Source organism: Piliocolobus tephrosceles, chromosome 1 (genome assembly GCF_002776525.5).
Source record: "Piliocolobus tephrosceles isolate RC106 chromosome 1, ASM277652v3, whole genome shotgun sequence".
Classification (NCBI taxonomy): Eukaryota; Metazoa; Chordata; class Mammalia; order Primates; family Cercopithecidae; genus Piliocolobus; species Piliocolobus tephrosceles.
In genome coordinates, this window is record NC_045434.1 from 89,087,554 (window position 1) to 89,112,668 (window position 25,115).

At 40.3% G+C, this 25,115-nt stretch overlaps 1 protein-coding gene across 6 annotated transcripts in view; it reads right to left on the reverse strand.

Annotated features, from left to right (window-relative positions):
* Window positions 1-25,115, reverse strand: part of POGZ (pogo transposable element derived with ZNF domain) — a 57,686-nt gene that overhangs the window by 29,294 nt on the left and 3,277 nt on the right. For 2 of the 6 annotated variants that reach the window (XM_023213715.3, XM_023213718.3), the window contains exons 2-4: window positions 11,135-11,259; window positions 9,976-10,134; window positions 628-803 (exon numbers count right to left, since the gene is read on the reverse strand). In XM_023213715.3, the coding sequence (XP_023069483.1) occupies window positions 628-803; window positions 9,976-10,134; window positions 11,135-11,258 (459 nt within the window). In that variant the 5' untranslated portion in view covers window position 11,259. Of the gene's footprint in view, window positions 1-627; window positions 804-9,975; window positions 10,135-11,134; window positions 11,260-11,358; window positions 11,527-22,326; window positions 22,450-25,115 lie in introns of those variants that run through there. The other 4 variants (XM_023213719.3, XM_023213721.3, XM_023213717.1 and 1 more) reach the window with 3 other exon arrangements.

Sequence of the window (25,115 nt, forward strand, 5' to 3'; positions counted from 1 at the left end):
GGGGAAGAGCAATGTTCAGCAGAGTGATTCAACATACAAACAATCCTAAGAAATTGTTCCCAAGGCTACTTCAAAGGCCACCAAACCTTTGGCAAATTCATAAGAATTTACAACTCAGGAAGCCACAGGCAAAGAGAAGCATTTGCCTTTAGAATCAGGCTTTCAGAATTAGGCTTTCAACTTCAATTCAACACATTATATATCAAATAAATCATCTTCCTTGTCTCCCAAAGGTCTCCATGAACTCCACCAATTACATATATACATCTCCAAAAGTTAACTAACTCATCCCATGGGAAGAGGAGCAGTCCAAGCAAAGGGTGAAAAGCTTCAAGAGCCAAGCATTAAGGCTTCCTAATCCAAGCTTTCCCACTAATTTCTGCCTAGACTTTAATCAAATCACTTAATAAACTTCTAAGGGTTTTAAAGAAGATATTACCCAGCCATGCTATCTATGCTGGGCTTTCCACAGTCAACATCAAATTGCAGAACAGTAAATGAGAAAGCCAGGTCAAGAGACAAGACTTAGAACCACTTCTAATGATGCCAAAGACCCCAAGTCAGAGCTTTCAGAGGTTCATAGTCTTTCTTTCCTCTAGCAACCTTGGAATTCAGAGACCTACTCACCTGCGTAGTGATAAATATTGGTTGTGAGGCCACAGGGGAACTAGTCACATGATTGGCATTCTGCATGACCTGAACAGGCCTCAATACTGGTTGAGTAACCATTGTGCCCAGACCTGGGGCTGGATTCTGGGTCAGGATGAGTGGCTGTCCACCTTGCTGGACCAAAGGATTGCCAGCTAAAGGGTAAAGGAAGAAAAAAAAAAAAAAGGAATGTTAGAAACAATGTTAAACCCACTTTATTTTATTTTATCTGATTTACTTTATTTTATTTTATCTGATACAGGGTCTCACTCTGTCACCCAAGCTGGAGCGCAGTGGCACAGTCATGGCTCACTGCAGCCTCAACTTCCTGGGCTCAGGCGATTCTTCCACTTCAGCCTCCCAAGTACAAATCCATATTTTATTAGAAACAGAAATGGTGTCCTATATGCCAAAATATTCAAGACTGCCACTCATCTCAGGTTTAATGTGACCAAACTCACCAAAAAATTAAGCTTCACCCAAATCTACAACTAACAGAAAAACAGATGGGTAGGGGAGGTTCACTAACACTTTACCCATATGTCTTAACTGGGGATGAAAGACACATTTAGAGTTCTATGTGGCTAGTATCCTGACTCTCATGATTTAAGTGACCACATATAATCTCCTCCACCAAACCAGCAGAATAAAATATGTTAAGTCTTTTTTCCGTATTTTAACTAGGTAAAGCCTGTTTTATTAGAATATAATTTGTTAGCTAATCCCCCTTAATTTTTTAAAAACAATATTCATCAACAAACATTAATTCAGCAAGTACACAGAATCTAAAGAATGGTTTCTCTTCCTAGTGAGTTAAATCCGAGAAATGCAAAATTCTTTAAGCAACCACTGGGAACCCAGAGACTGACAGGCTACCTACTGTAGCCTTTCTCTTTATGCCATCAGGGCTGATAAACAGAAGATCTGGACAAAAACTAACCCACACCAAGTAAAAATGACATGATTTCAGAAGATAATGATTGATTCATGAATAAATATTAATAAACTGGGCTATTTATTATTGAAATACCTTAAATTCCTTTCATTTGTGAGACAATTTTATAAATATTTTTAAGTCCCCTATTGCATGACATTTGGTGAAAAAGCCAATACTAAGTTTCCTGATTTACAAAGAATACTCAAAACCAGATAGAAAATTTCAGAGTGCCAATATACCTAAGCTAAAGAGTCAAGCAGGCCAGGCATGGTGGCTCACGCCTGTAATCTCAGCACTTTGGGAGGCCAAGGCAGGCAATCACTTGAGGCCAGGAGCTCAAGACCAGCCTGGCCAACATGGCAAAACTCTGTCTCTACTAAAAATACAAAAATTAGCCAGGCATGGTGGCGCATACCTGTAATTCCATCTACTTGGGAAGCTGAGGCAGGAGAATTGCTTGAACCAGGGAGGCGGAGGTTGCAGTGAGCCAACATAGTGCCACTGCACTCCAGCCTGGGTGACAGAGCAAGGCTCTGTTTCAAAACAACAACAACAAGAAGAAACAAAAAACCAAACAGTCAAGCAAAATATGGCCCCAACTTTTTACCCAAAATCACCAGAATGGGATGGGCCCCTCTGAAATGTATGTTCCACCTGGCAGGTTATATCACCACAGTTAACCACAAAGCTAGACCACCAAAGGAATAGGCATGTAGGTGGCTACTAATGGGCCAACAGTGGCTTATCTCATACTGTCTCAGAAACTGAGAGCTCATCAGTAGCCTAGACCCTCAGTTACTGGGCCAGAAGACTAGTGATTGTAGAGGCAGATAGATAAATAAAACAGAAAATTCCAGCAAGTTCTATCTATGTTAAACTATACTGGCAAGTTGTCAATGGTGGGTTTTTAAATTTTTTAAATGTTTTATTATGGAGAAGTCAAAACATACATAAAGAGAGAACACTACAGTGAACCCTGACGTAACCACCACCCTGCTTCAATAATTATCAATGTATGGCAAGTCTTATTTCTTCTATACCTTCTACATACTTAATAGTTCCCATATCACTTTAAAACAAGTTCTAGATCATATCATCTATAAGTATTTCAAAATGTACCTCCTACATAAGAACTTCAAAAAAAGATAAAATACCAGCATAACTCCTGAACATTATAATAATTATTCAATATCAAATACCCAGTCAAAATTCAAATTTACTTGTTTGTATTTTTTAAAGAATTTGTCTGAATCCAGTTACAAAATGTTTGCAAAGTGCAATTGATGAACATAAGTCAAGTCTTTTAATCTATAGGTTCCCCAACAATCTCTTTCTATCCTTTTGAAATTTATGGTTGAAAAATATTGACTAAGCAAAAGTCTGTATTTTCTAGTCATTATTTTAACTGCTAGGACAAAAGAAAATAAATTATCTCTTATTTATCCTAATTCTAAAAATTCTTAAGGTAATTACTAGCTCAACATCCCAATTAAATACAAGAAGGGAAAGATGGAGGCTTTTTTCATTTCTGTGAAATCAATCAGCATTAGCAAGTCTCTTAAAGACAAATGAGGTTTCTATGAAACCTGTAAATACCATTATAAAGAATTTCAACAGCATTTCCTGCAAATATTTTCTCTTATATCAGAGTCAAATTTAAATTTTGGTGGATTGTTAGAATTTTTCCAAAAAGGCCAGGCAAGGTGGCTCACACCTGTAATCCCGGCACTTTGGGAGGATGAGGTGGGTGGATCACCTGAGGTCGAGAGTTTGAGACCAGCCTGACCAACACGGAGAAACCCCGTCTCTACTAAAAATAACAAAATTAGCCAGGAGTAGTGGCGCATGCCTGTAATCCCAGCTACTCGGGAGGCTGAGGCAGGAGAATTGCTTGAACCCAGGAGGCAGAGGTTGCGTTGAGCCGAGATTGTGTCACTGCACTCCAGTCTGAGCAATAAGAGCGAAACTCCATCTCAAAAAAAAAAAAAAAAAAACAGAATTTTTCCAAAAACATGGTACAACGAAAAAGTGGTTTTCTAAGACCAGATTAGATTCACAATGCAACGGAAAGCAAAAGCCAGTCTATGGAAAGTCACACTGGGTAAATTATGCTTATTTAGAAGCATTTTAATGATTTCTGCAATCTTATTAAATCTCTGCTCAAAGGAATTCTGTCAATTCAAGTGTCTTACAAGGTTCTATTTCCAGAGGATGAAACAGGCTATCAGAATTCTGGTGCTTTAAAAAAAAAAAAAAAGCCTTTAAAAGGATTATCTTGCCTAGAGCAGTGGTATGTACCTGTAGTCCCAGCTATTTGAGAGACTGAAGCAGGTGGAACACTTGAGCCCAGGAGTTTTGAGTCCGGCCTGGACAACACAGTGAGACTCCCATCTCAAAAACAAAACAAGGCCAGGCGTGGTGGCTCACGCCTACAACGTCAGCACTTCGGGAGGCCGAGGCAGGCGGATCACTTGAGGTCAAGAGTTTGAGACCAGCCTGGCCATCAAAGTGAAACCCCATCTCTACTGAAAATACAAAAGTTAGTTAGGTATGGTGGCACATGCCTGTAATCCCAGCTACTTGAGTGACTGAGGCACGACAATTGCTTGAACCTAGGTGGTGGAGGCTTCAGTGAGCCAAGATTGTGCCATTGCACTCCAGTCTGGGCAACAGTGTGAGTCTCAGTCTCAAAAATAAAAAATGAAAAATAGCCAGGCATGGTGGTGTGCACCTGTAGTCCCAGCTACTTGGGGGGCCGACGTGGGAGGATTGTTTGAGCCTGGGAGGTGGAAGGTGCAATGAGCCAGCCATGTTTGTGCCATTACTGTACTCCAGCCTGGGCGACAAAGTGAGACCCTATTTCGAACAAAACAAAGAAAACCTAACAAACAAACGAAACAAAACAATCCACCTCGCTGACAATGAATTCCAAGAGTTTTGTACTTCAGACGTCATATGGTATCAAGCACATTATTTTTTGAGACGGAGTCTCACTCTGTCACCAGGCTGGAGTGCAGTGGCGCGATCTCGGCTCACTGCAACCTCCGCCTCCTGGGTTCAAACGATTTCCCTGCCTCAGCCTCCCGAGTAGCTGGGACTACAGGCCCAGCTAATTTTTTGTATTTTAGTAGAGATGGGGTTTCACCATGTTGGCCAGGATAGTCTCGATCTCCTGACCTTGTGATCTGCCCGCCTTGCACATTATTAATTAAAAAAAAAAAAAAATCAAAGAATTATGCAACTAACTTTCTCCCTCTAAGTTTGCTCTCTCTTGATTTCCTTCATTTCTTTTTTTTTCTTCACAAGGAGTTTTGCTCTGTCACCCAGGCTGGAATGGCACGATCTCAGCTCCCTGCAACCTCCACCTCCCAGGTTCAAACGATTCTCCTGCCTCAGCGTCCCTAATAGCTGGGATTGCAGGCATGTGCCACCACACCTGGCTAATTTTGTACATCTAGCTTCTTTCTCAGCATTATGTTTTCAAGGTTCATCTATGTTATAGAATGTATCAGTATTTCATTACTTTTTATGGGTCAATAATATTCCATTATGTACACATACTACATTTTGTTTATCCATTAATTGATGGACACAGGTTGTTTTTACTTTTAGCTATAACAAATGATACTGCTATGAACATTAGTGCACAAGTTTTTATGTGAACATATGTTTTCCATTCTCTTGGGTATACAGGTACGAGTAGAACTGCTGGGTCATATGGTAACTCTATGTTTAACTTTTCGAGGGCCAAGTGAGGTGGCTTATGTCTGTAATCTCAGCACTTTGGGAGGCCAAGACAGGCAGATTACTTGAGGTCAGGAGTTTGAGACCAGCCTGGCCAACATGGTGACATACTGTCTTTGCTAAAAATACAAAAGTTAGCCGGGTGTGGTGGCAGGCACCTGTAGTCCCAGCTACTCTGGAGACTGAGGCATGAGAATCGTTTCAACTTGGGAGGCAGAGGCTGCAGTGAGCTGAGATCGCGCCACTGTACTCCAGCCTGGGTAACAAAGCAGGCTGGTGTGCAGACTCTGTCTCAAAAAAAAAAAAGTAATACATGCCACAAACACCTTCCAGTTTGTGGTTTGTCTTCTCAGGGTTTTTTTTTTTTTTTAAATCACATCTTTAATGTAGTTCTATTTATCAATTTTACCCTTTATGGTTAGCTCTGTTTTTGTATTTGGTTTAAGAAATCTTTCCCTCTTCTGAGATCACATATTTTTTTTTTTTTTTTAAATTTCTAAACTTTCTAAAGCACACTAAGTGAAACAATACTGAATTGTTTAAAAGTTATTCTCATTTGCTGGCTGGGAGCAGTGTCTCACGCCTGTAATCCCAAAACTTTGGGAAGCCATGGTCGGTGGATCACTTGAGGTCAGGAAATTAGAGACAAGCCTAGCCAACATAGTGAAATCCCGTCTCTACTAAAAATACAGAAATTAGACGAGCATGGTGGCGCATGCCTGTAATCCCAGCTACTAGGGTGGGTGAGGCATGAGAATCGCTTGAACCTGGGAGATGGAGGTTGCAGTGAGTCGAGATTGTGCCACTGTACTCCAGCCTGGGTGATGGAGTGAGACTGTCTCAAAAAAACAAACGTTATTCTTATTTGCTATGTTATTAATGTAGTAAGCAGATAATATACCAATACAATTAAACTGAAGGCTTAAAGGGAAACTGGGTTGTAAGAGGCAATATTTCTCATTTGCTTTATTCTGAAGCCATATCCTTAAAGTTGGACTAGCATTTCAAGAGTTCCTAGGCTGGGTGCGGTGGCTCACGCCTGTAATCCCAGCACTTTGGAAGGCCGAGGTGGGCAAATTACCTGAGGTCAGGAGTCCGAGACCAGCCTGGTCAACACTGTGAAACCCCATCTCTACTCAAAACACAAAAAAATTAGCTAGGCATGGTGGTGCATGCCTGTAATCACAGCTACTCAGGAGGCTGAGGCAAGAGAATTACTTGAACCCAGGAAGTGGAGGTTGCAGTGGGCTGAGATCACGCCACTGTACTCCAGCCTGAGTGACAAAGGGAGACTCCGTCTCAAAAAAACAAAAAATGAAAAACAAGAGTATCTGATGCAAAAAGTTACAGAACTGTATGTATTTTTTATATAGATATATAAAGTGAGATAAATTAGACAACTGCAATTAATTTAGGCTTATCTATGGATGAATTTTTTTTGGAATATACAAGACTGTGGTTACCAGTCTATACCCACTGTCTTCTTTTTTTCATGAACATGGGTTACGGGTTAACGTTTTAATTTAAATATTAGAGGCTTTTGAAGTAAATAAAGTCAATTTATACTTCTTTTTTTTTTTTTTTTTGAGACGGAGTCTCGCTCTGTCGCCCAGGCTGGAGTGCAGTGGCCGGATCTCAGCTCACTGCTAGCTCCGCCTCCCGGGTTTATGCCATTCTCCTGCCTCAGCCTCCTGAGTAGCTGGGACTACAGGCGCCCGCCACCTCGCCCGGCTAGCTTTTTGTATTTTTTAGTAGAGACGGGGTTTCACAGTGTTAGCCAGGATGGTCTCGATCTCCTGACCTCGTGATCCGCCCGTCTCGGCCTCCCAAAGTGCTGGGATTACAGGCTTGAGCCACCGCGCCCGGCCAATTTATACTTTTTAGAAAAAATTAGTACACTGGCCATAGGCAGGCTCAAGAATCAAGGGTACATTCAAGGAGTCAAGGAGACCAGGTCATCTCAGCATGTCATACGATGCTCAGCTGGCCTGGCACGGTGGCTCACTCACATCTGTAATCCTAGCACTTTGGGAGGCTGAGGAGGGAGGACTGCTTGAGCTTGGGAGTTTGAGACCAGCCCAGGCAACATGGTGAAACCCTGTCTCTACAAAATTTATAAAAGTTAGCCAGGCATGGTGGCATGTGCCTGTAGTCCTAGCTACTTGCAGGGCTGAGGTGGGAGGACTGCTGAGCCAGGGAGGCTGCAGTGAGCTGTATTCACGCCATTGCACTCCAGCCTGGGTGACAAAAGCAAGATCCTGTTTCGGTGGGGGGGAAAAAAAAAGCACAGCCATCTCAGTATGGGCCTTGGAACCTTGGGATCAAAGAAAAGGTTAGGTAAGCTGGTTGCTAACAGAACTTTAACAGTTTAAGAGACACACAGGACTAGTCCTGTGGTAGTGGGTTATCAGAACTTATAAACATTAGTGTCACTAAAGTTGGTATACAACTCCCCCACTGCTAAATTTGACTGGCTTAAAAAAAAAAAATAAATACACAGGAAAGCAATATAATACAGTAGAAATCCCGAAAGCTTTGAAGTCCAGAGAATTCAAATCCAGTTTAGTTACTTAGCAACTATTAAGTTATTACTTACAACTAAAGCAAATTATTTAGAAGCTCTAGGCCTCAGTTTCCACATCTATAAAATAATAGAAATCTTTACATAAATGGTTCCCCATCTTTATATACACAATGGTCCCCATTTATAAGGTTTTTAGAAGTCTAAATATTTCCCATAAAATAATCATATTTTCAGTACCCAAATACTGAAAACCTTTGGAAATCACGGAGGTTTTAAAGTTTGATAATACCTAAAGTTGGTAACAACATGGGGAAAGAGCTATTGGTGGGCACTTATTTAGAGCAATCTATTAGGATAACTTGACAACGTCTATCAAATTATAAACACCTGATCCAGCAAATCTCGCCTCTAAGACTTTATATCGCAGATACGTTTTACACAGTGGGCAAAGACACATGCCTGAGAACGTTCACCACAGCATCATTTGTAATCACAAAGGATGGCGACCCAAACAAATGTTTGACAACAGGGGAATGCATATATAAATGGTTATATCCCCAAATTAAAAACCATACACTCTTGTGGCCGGGCACGGTGGCTCAAGCCTGTAATCCCAGCACTTTGGGAGGCCGAGATGGGTGGATCAGGAGGTCAGGAGATCGAGACCATCCTGGCGAATACAGTGAAACCCTGTCTCTACTAAAAAATACAAAAAACTTGCTGGGCGAGGTGGCGGGCACCTGTAGAGTCCCAGCTACTCGGGAGGCTGAGGCAGGAGAATGGCGTAAAACCTGGGAGGCAGAGTTTGCAGTGAGCTGAGATCCGGCCACTGCACTCCAGCCTGGGCAACAGAGCGAGACTGTGTCTCAAAAATAAAAAAAAATAAAAACCATACACTCTTGTAACAGCAATATAAACTGATACAACATTTCTAGATGGCCAATCCAGGAACAATACTGATCACAACTCTTAAAAACTGTGATGATCTTTGAGCCAACACTTTGTTTCAGAAATATATTTGCAGAACTAATTAACGATGCGAGAAAAGATGCAGAGATAGGAATGTTCACTGAAGCTCCTTAAAATAGCAATATACCCTCTTACAACCCATTGTTAATAAGTTAATCAAATAATGGGAAATACAGTCATCAAAAATGTTACAGATGACTATTTATTAAAATAAGATACTCACTATTAAGGGGAAAAGGCAGGCAGAGTAATGTATAACTTGTATAATCTTTTTTTGTAAAAAGAAAATCACCACATATAACATATAGATGTATATAAAAATAAATATTGCACAGAATAAAAGTAACCACCAGTTATCTCCAGGTGGTGGGATTGTGGTTAAACATTTTTTTTCTTCCTTTTGAATTTTTTTTTACTTTAGTTTTTCTACAAAGCATGTATTATTTCTGTAGTACTAAAGCTGTTTTAGTTTTAAAGGAAATAAAATAATTAAAAAATGAAGTCCCTTGCAGCAATGCAATGACTCTATGAAAGTGCCTACTTCAGTTATGAATCTTGAGATATAACTGGTCAACTCATCTTCGGAGTGTTAGAAACAGACATCAGAAATTAAATAGAAACCAGTACTATATAGCCTTTCTAGTAAAAAAACAAAAACAAAACACTAAAAACGCTAGTCTTTCACCATTTCTTTCATGTAGACAACAACCCTATCCTATCTTCCACACTCAGGAACCAATAAGCAAATGAATCTGCCAGAGAAAATACAGAACTGCCCTGGGAAAATTCTTACCTAACTAATGGAATTTTTGTAATTAAAGAAACAAAAACAACCAACCAACCAAACAAAAAAAGCCCCAGATCTCTTTAACAGTTAGGAATTTTGGGTTGACATTTTCTCTCCTAGAAATTATCAGTAGCAAGAATCTACTGCTCTCTCACTTGAAACACCAGTATCGAGTCAGCACTAACTTAGAAGGAATAGCACCATCTATAGAAATCACTTCCATATCAGAGAATCATTACTAAATTCATTTTCCAACTAGTAGAACCACATCTGTACCTAACTAAACAGGTATGGCTGCCCCTGAGACCTTTTTTATTCTTTCACCCCTCTAGCCCAGGATTATTATTTCCCAATAATCCCACTTACCATTGTTGTTGGCAATTAGTGTGACAAGAGTCTTCTTTGTACTGTCGCTGTTCTGTGCCCCGCTGCTACTAACGGTGGTGGATGTAGAGAGGTGCCCAGCAACAGAAGCATGGGCAGCGATGGGCACTGGAGCCGAGACTGGCTGCTGGCTCACAGAAACTGTGGGGAAGGGGAGGCACAGTCACTTGGAGACAGGGACAGATGACACTAAAGGATACTGCTCTAATCTTCCCTTTCCATCTTGTTGTGGATCTCTACAGCCAAAAAGTTTCCTGTTTCATAAATCCAACTGTTCATGTGATTTCTCCTCCTACTTAACCCTTAGTCCACCATTTAAACACAAACCCTTCTTCTTTGTCTCACATCTCTTGGTTAATTAAGTTACATCACTGAGCCCACTGAACTAGGATTTTAATACTTTGCTTACATAACACTAGCAAACCTCTACGACTCAAAGGTTTATTATTACCACTAGTGGTATTCATATCCATGCACATTAAGCCATCGAAAAAGACCTTGAACTGTGCCCTATTTCAGCCTAAACCAATGCCATCTTCAGGTCTCAAGACAGGAAAGATAAAAATAAAGAGCAACTGGTACAATTTAGGGGAGCAAAAGAACTACCACTCATTTTCTGCATTCAGGGCAATCTAGAATTTGACTCAGCAGTATCACCTTTATGAAAGAAAAGCTAACAAGCCTAAATTTGTAAACTGTCCATGAAGGCAGACACAAGGCAATTTCTACTCTGCTCACAAAAGAAACCAAGTTCAAGTAAAAGAAAACAAAACAAAACAAAAAAGACTATGGGAACCTATTTTTGACTGGGTACATAAATGAGCACTGACACACACACACCACCACTTTGAATTCTTGTTCATACATCTTTTAGTAAGAAGACTGCTAGATATTTGATAAACACTGGTTAATCCAACCTTCCAATGTTTTCAATGAAATAAATATATAATTTCTAGCTATATGGATGAGGAAACTGAGGTTTTCACAGACTACAGCATGGGAAAAAAGGTAGCACCGGTGAGTGCCACAATGAGGTCTCCCTGGACTCTTAAAAGTCCTTTTTCATCTCACACTTTGTTAACCAAAATACCATTCAATTTAATTAATTTAAATCATCTAAGATCAGAAGAGCTTTTGTTACCTGTGGTAGTTTTATCCACTGAATTATAATCTTCAACTACAGAGTCCTCAATGACATCACTGATTTTCTGCCACGGCTCCAACTCCTCCTCCTCACATTCCATGAACAGGTCGGTGTCTGCCATGCTACAAGAAAAACATTCAAATAAGATATGGGCCTAAGAATAGGAGATACTGCTTTATACCAAATATGAAATCAGAACTTTGACTCCTTTGGCAACCTACCTCCTTGGGCTCCTTTATCATATCCTCTAGCCTTTCTCCATTTCCAAGGGTTCAGAATTACAACTTTTATTCTTGAATATTAGAATCCATTGCACAGCAAATTATTTAATAATTAGGGCTACAGGCCAGGCACGGTGGCTCCGCCTGTAATCCCAGCACTTTGGGAAGCCGAGGCTTCCACCTGAGGCTGGGAGTTATAGAACCAGACTGGCCAACATGGCAAAACATTGTCTCTACTCAAAATACAAAAATTAGCCAGGCATGGCAGTGCGCGCCTGTAATTCCAGCTACTTGGGAGGCTGAGGCACGAGAATCGTTTGAATCCAGGAGGCGGACGTTGCAGGGAGTCGAGATCACAGCACTGCACTCCAGCCTGGGGGATGGAGTGAGACTCTGTCTCAAAAAAAAAAAAAAAAAAAATAGGATTATAAAAGTTTAGGCCAGGCACAGTGGCTCACGCTTGTAATCCCAGCATCTTGGGAGGCTGAGGCAGGTGGATCACGGGGTCAGGAGTTCAAGACCAGCCTGGCCAAGATGGTGAAGCCCCATCTCGACTAAAAATATAAAAATTAGCCAGGCGTGCCGGCAGGCGCCTGTAATCCCAGCTACTTGGGAGGCTGAGGCAGAAGAACTGCTTGAACCCCGGGCGGCAGAGGTTGCAATGAGCCAAGATCGCACCACTGCACTCCAGCCTGGGCAATAGAGACTCCGTCTCAAAAACAACAACAACAAAAAGTTTAATGTGTAACACCCAGGGCCAGGGTCAGGATGAGGACAGTGAGGTGAGTCAAGCAAGTGCAGGATCGGATTCAGTCTTTATTTAAAATAGATATTTTGTTCATTATGGATTGTTCTGCATTAACACTGATCTTTTAAAAATGATGCATTAAAATGCATTTATTATGATTATTGAACCTCTCTGTACTCCTTTAAATTTTGCACCAAAGATGAGAACCTCACTTGTCATACTCTAGTCCCAGTCCTACTACTACCTTGTACATCTAGTCTAGGAAATTCTGGAGGCTATTCCACTGTGATTTTGGAGTCAATCCTTAATTTGAAAACACTGCCTAAATTACATGTTCCTTTAAAAAATTAAAGTCTGAGCCGGGTGCAGTCGCTCAAGCCTGTAATTCCAGCACTTTGGGAGGCCGAGGTGGGCGGATCACCTGAGGTCGGGAGTTCTAGACCAGCCTGACCATCATGGAGAAACTCTGCCTCTACTAAAAATACAAAATGAGCCGGGAATGGTGGCACATGCCTGTAATCCCAGCTACTCAGGAGGCTGAGGTTGGAGAATCGCTTGAACATTGGAAGTGGAGGTTGCAATGAGCCACAATTCATGCCATTGCACTCCAGCCTGGGCAACAAGAGCGAAACTCTGTCTCAAAAAAAATAAATAAATAAATAAATAAATAAAGTCTGTGTCTCTGCAATGCAAACAAAGAGTTATTGCTATTCTACCCTCCAGTAACAGTTTACTAAGGATCAGTTTCCTTGTGTTGGAAAGCGAGTACTATTGTTGTTCAATGTTCAAACACAGCCTTTACTGCAAAAGCTCTAAGTGTCCTTAGAGTCTTAGTAATTCTGCTGCTATATCCATAAGCGAAAACCAAAACCAACCAACCAACCTAACCATTCTGTTTACTGAATATAATTAGTTAGGGCCATTCAACTTGACAGTAGCAGTTTGCAAAATGCCCAACAGATGGCATTGTTTCCCCTGAAAATTAAAAATATCTTGCAATGCCCCAGTGATTTAGCTACAGCCAGGGGGAGTTTGGGTTTTAATGAGTAAAGTGTTTAACTCGATTCTAACTGGTCTTTCATCTTCTATTTTAATTATTTCTGTCTTTCTAAACCATGAAGCGGGTGAGGAAAGAAAAAGATCTAAGAGATCAACTTAAATTCTCTTATTTTCAGGCTTAATTATATGAAGCAATACTAGCCAGAAACTGAATTAAAAAGAAATCAAATCCACATCACAGGTATTCTTTGAGACAAAGACAACACATGCCTTTGTTTTCCAGTCTAATTCCACTACAAAATATATTTTAAACAATCTTTTCCTTAAATACTTACTTTTATTCCATTGTTCTTTGCTGTGTAACTTTCTGACAGCTTAGAGTCAACAGATAATTAATGCACAAACATCCAACACCCAGCAGAATAATATAAACTGTGGATAATAACCTCTGCCGATGTTTTTCAAGGACCTACTTTTGTCCTGACCAGTTACAAGCAAACTCTCCACACACATGAAAACTTTGCTTTGGAATACGAAGAGCTATCAGAATACAAATTGTGGTTTTCAATGTCATGCCTGTGGTTCTTTTAGTAGCACATCCAAAAGGGTGCACTTTAATCTTAAGTATTCGTAATACCTTAAGAGTTTCAGTTCTTTATTTTATAAAGCAATGAATTTTAATAAGAATATTGAAATTTCTTCCATTTGATCTTGAGAGAAATGGAAAGAACTCCAGCTTGGGTAACATAGCAAGACTCCATCTCTACAAAGTGTTTTAAAAAATTAGCCAGGTGTGCGGCACACACCAGTGGTCCCAGCTACTTGGGAAGACGAGGTAGGAGGATCGCTTGAGGCCAGGAGTTCGAGGTTACAGTGAGCTCAAGGTTACAGTAACTGCAGTGGTGCCATTGTACTCCAGCCTGGGCTGGAGAGCAATACCCCATCCCTACAAAATAAAAAAATGAAAAACAAATGGAATAACCAAAAAGGGTAGATCTGAAAAGATGGCAAAGAAAGATGTTTATGTCCTAACTATTTTTTTAATCAAGTGAGAAAAATATCTCTTCTCCTTAGGTATGAGTACTGTCAAGATATCCAATGTAAATTAAAAGACTCAAAATGAAAAGAAAATCCAACTTGGCCGGACACGGTGGCTCACACATGTAATCGCAACACTTTGGGATGCCAAGAACGGTGGATCATTTGACGTCAGGAGTTCCAGACCAGCCTGGCCAACATGGTGAACTGAAACCCCACCTCTACTAACAATACAAAAAGTAGCCGGACATGGTGGCACATGCCTGTAATCCCAGCAACTCGGGAAGCTGAGGCAGGAGAATCGCTTGAACCCAGGAGGCAGAGGTTGCAGTGAGCCAAGATCGCGCCACTGCACTCCAGCCTGGGCAACAGAAGCCAGACTCCATCTCAAAAAAAAAAAAAAAAAAAGAAAAGAAAAAAAAGGAAATCCAACTTATGGGGAAATATTTTCATGTTTTTTTTTTAACAACACAGAAGATGGAGTTAGCTAATAAGGTTTGTCAACTCAGAAAATATTAGGTCTGCTGATTGAACATATTTCACAAACGTACCCACAAGGCATCTCTGAAAGACACTGAAGCCAAGTTTTTCAAAACTGTCCTTGATTCTGACCTATACTTTGCTATCTCAGGATGTGATCAATTCCTTTCACTTTCAGCATCTATAACTCAGGGTCAAAAACATGATACAACAGAGATACAGCAACCTAATGTAAATACTCAGCAAACCAAAAATAGAAAATGCAAATTTAGATCCTTCTTCTAGTTTTCTAGTTATTAAAAGGAAACCTTTACTAACATAATAAAATGCAGTATTTAATATTTCTACCAAGATTCTCAGGAAACACCACCATTCTCTGTGGTCTTTCAAGTGATCCATGGCATACAATCTCCTTTCAACTTTTTTTTTTTTTTAAAGCCCCAATCAGGGCAAGGACAGCCTTTCAACTATTTTTGAACAAAGAGGACAGGAATTACTAAATATGCAGTGTTAACATGTACATTTAGATTCTGAAAATGTGCCCCCCACCAAAAAAAAAAATAGATCTTCCAAAACTATCATTCCACACATTTAACCTCCTTCTATACCAAATCTTTCCCATAAGGGAAAAAACAAAACAAAACAAAACAAAACACAATGCATTTATTCCCCCTCTTCCCTAATTTCTTGCTATGAAGGACTGGATACTTATCACACTAAAAAAAAATTACGTTGAAATGTAATCCTTAATTAAGGGGCATTTTAATTTCTCATTTTTTATTTCAAAACTGCCAAATAGAAACACGAATTTCAGGTATTAAAGGCCAGCCCATAGTGAATACAGTGCTACATCAAGAAGAAAACGGCCAGGCACGGTGGCTCATGCCTGTAATCCCAACACTTTGGGAAGCCGAGGCAGGGGGATCACCTGAGGTCAAGAGTTCGAGACTAGCCTGGCCAACATAGTGAAACCCCATCTCTACTAAAAATACAAAAATTAGCCAGGTGTGGTGGCACATGCCTGTAATCCCAGCTACTCAGGAGGCTGAGGTAGGAGAATCGCTTGAATCCGTGAGGAGGAGGTTGCAGAGAGCTGAGATCGTGCTACTGCACTCTAGCCTGGGCGACAGAGCGAGACTCCATCTCAAAAAAAAAAAAAAAAAAAGAAATAAAAAAAGGAAAACTTAGATGGGTAGTAAATTTGGGACTCATACTGCAACCAAGTGAAGAGGCAAATTTTCATACTACAACTATGAGTCACTGAATCAAGATTGTAGTGGCTCCTTTTCTGCTATTTTTAATGAGATACAAATTTTAATTGAATACAAAAGTTTAGTCAGATATGTATCTGTCACTCAGTTTCAAAAACTATCAACTCAAAATGGATTCCTTCATTTATGCCCCCACTTCCCCATATTATTTTGAAGCAAATCTCTAAAACATCATATTCACAAATATTTTGGTATGTAGCTCTGAAAGATAAGGACTTTAAAAGATTATAGTTTTAAAAAATTGTATGGCCAGACGTAGTGGCTCAAACCTGTAATCCCAGCACTTTGGGAGGCTAACAGGGGCAGATCACATGAGGCGAGGAATTTGAGACCAACTAGGCTAACACAGTGAAACCCTGTCTCTACTAAAAATACAAAAATCAGCCAGGTGTGTAATCCCAGCTACTCAGGAGGCTGAGACAGGAGAATTGCTTGAACCCAGGAGGCGGAGGTTGCAGTGAACCAAGATTGCACTACTGCACTCCAGCTTGAACAGCAGAGCAAGACTCCATCTTAAAAACAAAAAAATTGTATTACCATTACATGCCTAAAAAATTGATAATCCCTTAATATCAAATATCTAGTCACCATCCAAATTTCTTTTTCTTTTTCTTTTTTTTTTGTGAGATGCGGTCTCATCCAGGCTGGAGTACAGTGGCACAATCTCAGCTCACTGCAACCACTGCCTCCCAGGCTCAAGCAATCCTCCCACCTCAACCTCTTGAGTAGCTCTAGGGACACAGAGCTAACTAACTTTTGGGATAGCCAAGAGCCACCATGTCTGGCTAATTTTTTGTATTTTTTTGTAGAGAGGGGGTCTTACCATGTTGCCCAGGCTGGTCTCAAACTCCTAGACTCAAGCAACCCACCTGCCTCAGATTCCCAAAGTGCTGGGATTACAGGGATAAGCCACTGTGCCTAGCCTTTGATATGTTTTGATCCATGCAGTTACCTTTACAGATACTCATTGTGTCCTATTTTGGCCAGTGGGAATGTCTTCAGTTGGCTGCTGAGTCCTTCTGACACACCCTAGTATCGTTTGATAAAATCTTTGCTGATAGTCAAGATGTGTCAGCTCATCTCATACATTTCCTGTCCCAGACCTAGAACCAGCCATTTCTTCAAGGAATGATACTGGTGGGGAATGAGTTTCCAAGACCACAATAAAAGGCTAGGGTCATTCTTGCTCATTTTAAATAAAAAATTATCTCCATACGAATCCCCAACTATTAGCTATCTTCAACTTTGCTCTTACATCATTTGATGGAAACATTTCACATCCACAAATACATTTCTTAGAAACTTAAAAAAAATTCTTTCTCCTGAAATTTTTACTTGAAACGTTTCAGTCTTATATTTATTAAACTACTCATTATTTCCCCTCTTATCCTATCCTGACTATGTATTCCCCGAACAAGATACTTAGATCATCAGGAGAATTTATATGTAGTTAAGAAATTCTGGCCGGGTGTGGTGGCTCACATCTGTAATCCTAGCACTTCGGGAGGCTGAGGCGAGAGGATCACCTGAGTTCAGGAGTTTGAGACAAGCTTGTGCAACACAGAGACACCCTGTCTCTATTAAAGTTTTTAAAAACTTATTTTAAAAAGATAAATTTTAAGAAGAATATAATCAAACGATCAAAGATTAGCAAAGAGGACACATTTAGTTTAATCAAGCCTTTTAGCAAGTAACTTTTCAAGACTATCTTTTCTTAGGCTGAGGTGGCAGAGCTGCTTGAGCCCTAATTGTTTGAGCTCAGAGGTTCAAGACTAGCCTGGGCAATTTGGTGAAATCCCATCTCTACAAAAAATAGAAAAATTAGCAGGGTGTTGGTGGCATGCACCTCTGTAGTCCCAGCTACTCAACAGGCTGAGGTGGGAGAATCTCTTGAGTCCAGGAGGTGGAGGCTGAAGTGAGCTGTGTTCGAGCCACTGCACTCCAACCTGGGCAACAGAGCAAGACCCTGTTCTCAAAAACAGACAAGCAAACAAAACACACACGCAAATAAACAAAATTATCTTTCCTTGAACAAAGGATATAGACAGATCACGTCAAACATTTCACACAAAACTCTCAACTATTCCTAAGCTAATAGAGATCTTTTTCAAGCAAATGAATGCAGGGGGCGGCAGATGGGGAAAACAGAGATTTAGATATAGCAGAAAGCCTACACCTTTACTTTCAAAACACGAGCTCATTTCTAACCTTCAATAAAATTTCCAGTAGCACTGAAAGAGTTCATCATATTCCAGCGTTCTCCAACACATATCAGGCACAGCCCAAGCTACACACTACATCTGCAGAAGGGATTCATTCAACAGCTGTACCTAGCTTACATAAAGGGAAACCTAGTTCACAAAAGACATAAATAAATAAGGAATCTTCATAGGTGACAGTGAATTTTATCAGAGGTCAAGTTTGCCCCCCAGAGGGCATTTGGCAATGTCTAGACATTTTTGGTAGTCACAATCAGGGCGGGGGTGAGGAGAGGTGTTACTGACCTATCTAGTGGGTAGTGGCCAGGAGTGCTACAAAACATCCTACAATGCATAGGATAGCCTGGAGAGTATCTGTCCCTAAATGTCAATAATGCCAAGACTGAAAATCACTGATCAAACTGAATACATGTTCTGAAAACGAGGGCAATTTAAAAAAAATCATCCCACATTCTATACATAAAGAACTATCATTTCCTTTTAAAAATATTTGTCCTCTCAGGCCAGGCATGGTGGCTCACGCCTGTAATTCCAGCACTTTGGGAGGCCGAGGTGGGCAGATCACGAGGTCAGGAGATCAAGACCATCCTGGCCAACACAGGGAAACCCCATCTCTATTAAAAATACAAAAATTTTAGGCCGGGCGCGGTGGCTCAAGCCTGTAATCCCAGCACTTTGGGAGGCCGAGACGGGCGGATCACGAGGTCAGGAGATCGAGACCCTCCTGGCTAACACGGTGAAACCCCGTCTCTACTAAAAAAAATACAAAAAATTAGCCGGGCGAGGTGGTGGGCGCCTGTGGTCCCAGCCACTCGGGAGGCTGAGGCAGGAGAATGGCGTGAACCCAGGAGGCAGAAGTTGCGGTGAGCTGAGATCCGGCCACTGCACTCTAGCCTGGGCGACAGAGCAAGACTCCGTCTCAAAAAAAAAAAAAAAAAAAAAAAATACAAAAATTTAGCCAGGCGTGGTGGCAGGTGCCTATAATCCCACCTACTCGGGAGGCTGAGGCAGGACAACGGCCGTGAACCTGGGAGGTGGAGCTTGCAGACTGCGACACTGCACTCCAGCCCGGGCGACAGTGCAAGACTCCATCTCAAAAACTCTGCAACAGAGCAGAACAAGGTTCTTATGAATTATTCAAATGGTTGTATCATATGTTAAAATTTTTTAATAAAACCCATATATACCTAGTCTGCTTCATCCTATAATTACCTACCTGTGAAACTTGATTTTTTTTTTTTTTGAGATGGAGTCTTGCTCTGTTGCCTAGCTTTGAGTGCAGTGGTGTGATCTCGATTCACTGCAACCTCCATCTACCTGGTACAAGTAATTCCCCTGTTTCAGCCTCCCAAGTAGCTGGGACTACAGGTGCCTGCCACCAGGGCCAGCTAGTTTTTGTATTTTTAGTACAGACGGGTTTTCACCATATTGGCTAGGCTGGTCTCTAACTCCTGACCTCAGGTGATCCACACGCCAAGGCCTCCCCAAAGTGCTGGGATTACAGGCATGAGCCACTGCACCCAGCCAGAAACTTGATTTTATCTTCATATTCATCTGACAACGTTTAGGCCACTCTTGTTCTTACCCAAGTACATATTTTCTCCTAATAAAACAAGAGCATCATGACGTTCACCCTGTAAAATTATGGTTTTATGGTTGTTTGCTACTATCCATAGTGGCTGGTGAATAATTTTTGCGAAAGTAATTTTCAGGTTCTTTTGTCTAATCCCCAGTTTTAAGTTTAAATTAAAATTTTGTTTTTTGAAACAGGGTCTTTGTTGCCTGGGCTGTAGCGCAGTGGCGCAATCTCAACTCACTGCAGCCTTGACCTCCTGGGCTCAAACAATCCTCCTGTCTCGGCCTCCCAAGTAGCTGGGACTACAGGAATGTGCTACCATGCCTGGTTAATTTTTGTATTTTCTATAGAGTTTTGTCATATTGCCCAGGCTGGTCTTGAACTTCTGGACTCAAGGGATCTGCTTGCCTTGGCCTCCAAAAGTGCTGGGTTTTACAGGCATGAGCAATCACGCCCAGCCTTCCCAGTTCTAAATTTTTTCTAGTTGTGGCCCCTTTACAATTCCGCTACAGGTTACTTTTGCTACATATAAACTCTTCTTGCTTCTTCAACTTCCAAATCATTTTTGCAGAGAGCAGTGAATCAAAGTGACAAAATGGAAATCTATTTCTATGTTCTTCCTTAAAAATCTTATTTATGGTCGAACTTAAAAGTTACAGTAGCTCTGTATCTCAAAAGCCAAAGGTTATGATCATAATATGTTTAAATAGAAAAACATTAGCCAAGCCTGGTGCCGTGGCTCATGCCTGTAATCCCAGCACTTTGGGAGGCCGAGGTGGGTGGATCACTTGAGGTCAGGAGTTCGAAACCAGCCTGGCCAACATGGTGACACCCCGTCTCTACTATAAAAAAAAAAAAAAAAAAATACAAAAATTAGCCAGGTGTGGTGGCACATGCCTGTAATCCCAGCTACTCGGGGGGCTGAGGCAGGAGAGTCACTTGAACCTGGAGGTGGAGGTTGTGGTGAACCAAGATCGCACCACCGTACTCCAACCTAGGCAACAGAGCGAGACTCTGTCTCAAAGGAAACAAAAGAAAAACATGAGCCAACAAACTACTGACTAATAATTCACATTAGTTATCAGTTGTTTTGTTTATGGCATCTTTTGGCAAACAAATAAACAAGAAAAGCCAAAAACAATGTATGAAGTATTACTGACAATAATATTTAACCTGAATCAAATCAATGATTTATTTATTTTAATTAATTTTTTTCTTAAATTTTTTGAGAAGGAGTTTCACTCTTGTTGCCCAGGCTGGAATGCAATGGTACGATCTCAGCTCACTGCAACCTTCACCTCCTGGGTTCAAGCGATTCTCTTGCCTCAGCCTCCCAAGGAGCTGTAATTACAGGCATGTGTCACCACACCTGGCTAATTACGTATTTTTAGTAGAGATGGTGTTTCATCATGTTGGTCGCGCTGGTCTTGAACTCCTGACCTCAGGTGATCCACCCGCCTCAGCCTCCCAAAGTGCTGGGATCATAGGTGTGAGGCACCGCACCCGGCTCAAATCCATTATTTAAATTTAACTTTCCGTTTACAAGAAATACAGCAATAAAAGAACAAATTAAGTATCACCACAAAGAAATAATGAGATAAATCCAGAAGGTGGGACATTCTAGAAGGAAATAATCGAATACAGAATATGGAACATTCTATAAAACTAATATAGTCTCTTCAAAAATGTCGATGCTCAGCTGGGCGCTAACATTGACACCCAGCCACCACGTTGGTCAGGCTGGTCTTGAACTCCTGACCTCGCGATCCACCCGCCTTGGCTTCCCAAAGTGCTTCGACTACGGTTGCAAGTCACCGTGCCGAGCCTCTTTCCCCTTTCCACATGCGTGAAATTTTCTTAATAAAAACTGAGGTGAAGTAGGAGGGGGTGGAACTACCTACTCATATCTTAGCTGTGATATTTTGTACTGCTACATTCTGCCATACCTCCTTGGTATTTACTAAATAACTGGTATCCTTGTTGGCTGAATTTCTTGATTTATTCCCACAATCAATTTTCACATAACTTGTATATATACATTTCTTTTTTATTTTTATGCAGGCATTTTCACTTAATATACATTTCTTAAGACACAGAAAAATAGTTAAATAAGAAATAACAAATTAAGGTGGATTATGTAGGCTACCAAGGAGGTACATTACTTTCTTCTATTAATCCATTATTTGACATCTTGGTAACCTAGGTGGTTTCTCTATTTTGCAGTAATTGTAACATGATTTTTGTGCACTCAATAGGTTTTACTTAACACTGCAGGCTCACACAGAACTATTAGCAATACTCAGTCTCTTGTCTCATCCTTCAATCCATAATATGGAAGTACCAGATAAATACCCTCCCGGGGGGGAAGGGGATTATTTCTTAAATGCTGGCGAATATGGTAGTCTACTTTACTAGTACTAAGGCCCTATATAATGAGCTAGTCAATAAAGTCTATATAATTGTAAAGGCAAGCTACAAACAGACCTTTTAAAACAATGTACTATTTAAAAACAGCAAAAAGAATCCTGCAGATACACCTGCCTACTTTTAAGGTATTTAAGGGGCAGCAACTGTTGCCTATCTTCATCTCAAAGAAAATTAGAAAAAGATCTGTTTTCTACAACTCTCCTGACATACTTGGTTCTTGAAGCTCTGAATTCCTTTGTCTTGTTCTTTCATAGCTGTAAAGTCCAGAAATGAAGAATGAAGAATCCAGAAATGAAGAATTTGGTATCTAACATTTTCAATTTACTGCCAGTACATACCTGCCCAAAAATCAACATAAAAAGAACATTTGGAACAGGAAAAATATTTTATAGAAAACAAACATTTTAAGAACACCACTTTCTTGTTCCAGGGTGAAAAATAAACGATGATAATCCTCAACATAACTGGTAATTATGTTTTCAAGTTACCTCAATTTTTGGCTCTAAAAAGGACTAATACCAGAAAACCTATAGAGCTGAATACTTAATATGTGTATAAAACTAATTATAGTTAAACATGTAATAAGCTTTTATTTATTCCATCTTTTGCACAGCCCATTTTGTCCCTCACAACATCTAACTGTTGTAGTACCTCACATATAAGAATCATATGGGTTTTAAGTAGTCTTAATAACCTAAAATTTCCAATCTCAAAATACTTTCCTCTTGTCTGGTAGCCAATCTTGTATCAAGAAACACCCAAATATTTAGTTCTGTGCTCTTACTAAAACAAGTAAAGCAAGCAACGAGTTCTCTTTTCTAAAGGGGTCAATATTCAAGAGTCCCTTTCCCAAGAAAAATATCTAGTATGATGGAAAGCTTTTCTTCGATGACACTTGTGTGTTGCCTAAATTCCATTTTTATGCTTTCAATTTCTTTTAATTCTGCTAAAACCTAGCAATAGGTTAGTGTCTCTCTTTCGCTTTCCTCCCCTTCATTACATATAAAAGTATGTTTTTCAGTTGGACATGGTGGCTTACGCCTGTAATCCCAGCACTTTGGGAGGCCAAGGCGGGTGGATCGAGAGGTCAGGAGTTTGAGACCAGCTTGGCCAACATGGTGAAACCTCATCTCTGGAAAAATACAAAAATTACTCGGGTGTGATGGCGTGTGCCTCCTGTAATCCCAGCTACTCAGGAAGCTGAAGGAGAATCGCTTGAACCCGGGAGGCGCAGGGTGCACTGAGCCGAGATTGAGCCATTACACTCCAGCCTGGGTAATGGAGTGAGACTCCATCTCAAAAAAAAAAAAAAAAGAAAAGTTCTGTGGATATGGCTTCTTATCACCAACAAGAATACCAAGGAATCTATCAGAATGTTACCATATTGATATCATGACAAAGGCATTAACCAGCTCTAGGATTTGTAATCAATCAGCCATAAAGTTTGTATTTTACAGATAAGGTCGAAACAGTGGTTTAGACAGACTAAGTAACTTCCTCAAGGCTACAGTTGTAAATATCCCAGTTCGTATTCAAAGTAAGCTTTTTTGCTTTAGAACTCTTCCCCAGGTCACTGCCTCTTCCATCAGCTTCAACTATTTATAAATTCTCCCAAAGTTCCCCAAGGGAGTTAGATTTGAATGATTTAAAGAGCAGAAACACAGGAGTGACCGAATGATTCTCATTTTTTTGACTCTTAAAATTATTGAAGATGCCAAAAATCTTTTATATGAAATTTATCTTTCCACATTTACCACATTCAAAATGTTAAAATATTTATTAATACATTTTAAAACAAGCCCATTACAAGTTAACATAAACAACATTTCAACAAAAATTACTTTCCCTCCAAAAAGTGAGAAAAGTAACTTTTTTTTGCGTTTTGCAAATCTCTTTTATGTCTAAGTTAATAAAAGATGGTTGGATTCTCACAGTTACTTCTGCAATCAGTCTGTTGCTATATGTCATTTTGGTTAAGTATATAATGAAAATCTAGTCGGAAAAGGGAGAAGTATTTTAATAACCTTTTCAGATAACTGTGGATATTGGTAAACACTAAAACTCAACAAATGGTAGTTTCTTTTTTTTTTTTTTTCCTAAATAAATAGAGACAGGGTCTCACTATGTTGACCAGGCTCAACTCAAACTATCCTTCCACCTAAGCCTTCCAAAGTGCTGGGATTACAGGAGTGAGCCAAACTACTATGCTAGGCCAAATAGTAGTTTCTTAAAGGATAGTAACATTTTGGAATCTGAAACCACATCAATCCACTTTTTTACTGTTAAGATCCATTGCTATATCTGGTATTTTCAAAGGCTCTTTTACTTTTACTTGATTTTGCAACATCATGCATTGGTCATCTGCAAAATACAGATTTACTAAGTTATGCCCATCTTCCAAATGACATATTTCATTACACAACATTTTAAAATATTACAGTCCTTAACCAGTGATATCATAAGGGAAGTTTTTTAAGTACTAGGAAGCTGTCAAACTCCAGCTGTCAACTTTTTAAAAATTCTAATTTTCACCCAAATTTTATCACTGGTAATAAATACTGTCAATTGTTTTCCTAAAAGTGACAAGCTCACTTCATTTTCAAGAAATACCTGCCAAATACTAAGTGTGAAAAACCACAGTTTGCCAGTCGTTCTTTCAAGTAAAAATGGTACTCCATGATATAAGCCACTCACAACCCAATCCCACATGCTTTTCCCTCATGACAACAATCACACCTCCGTAGGCAGGATAAATGCTTTATCCATGTTTATTTCTTTTCTTTTTTTTTTTTTTTTAGACGGAGTCTGGCTCTGTCGCCCAGGCTGGAGTGCAGTGGCCGATCTCAGCTCACTGCAAGCTCCGCCTTCCGGGTTTACGCCATTCTCCTGCCTCAGCCTCCGGAGTAGCTGGGACTACAGGCGCCCGCCACCTCGCCCGGCTAGTTTTTGGTATTTTTTAGTAGAGACGGGGTTTCACCGGGTTAGCCAGGGTGGTCTCG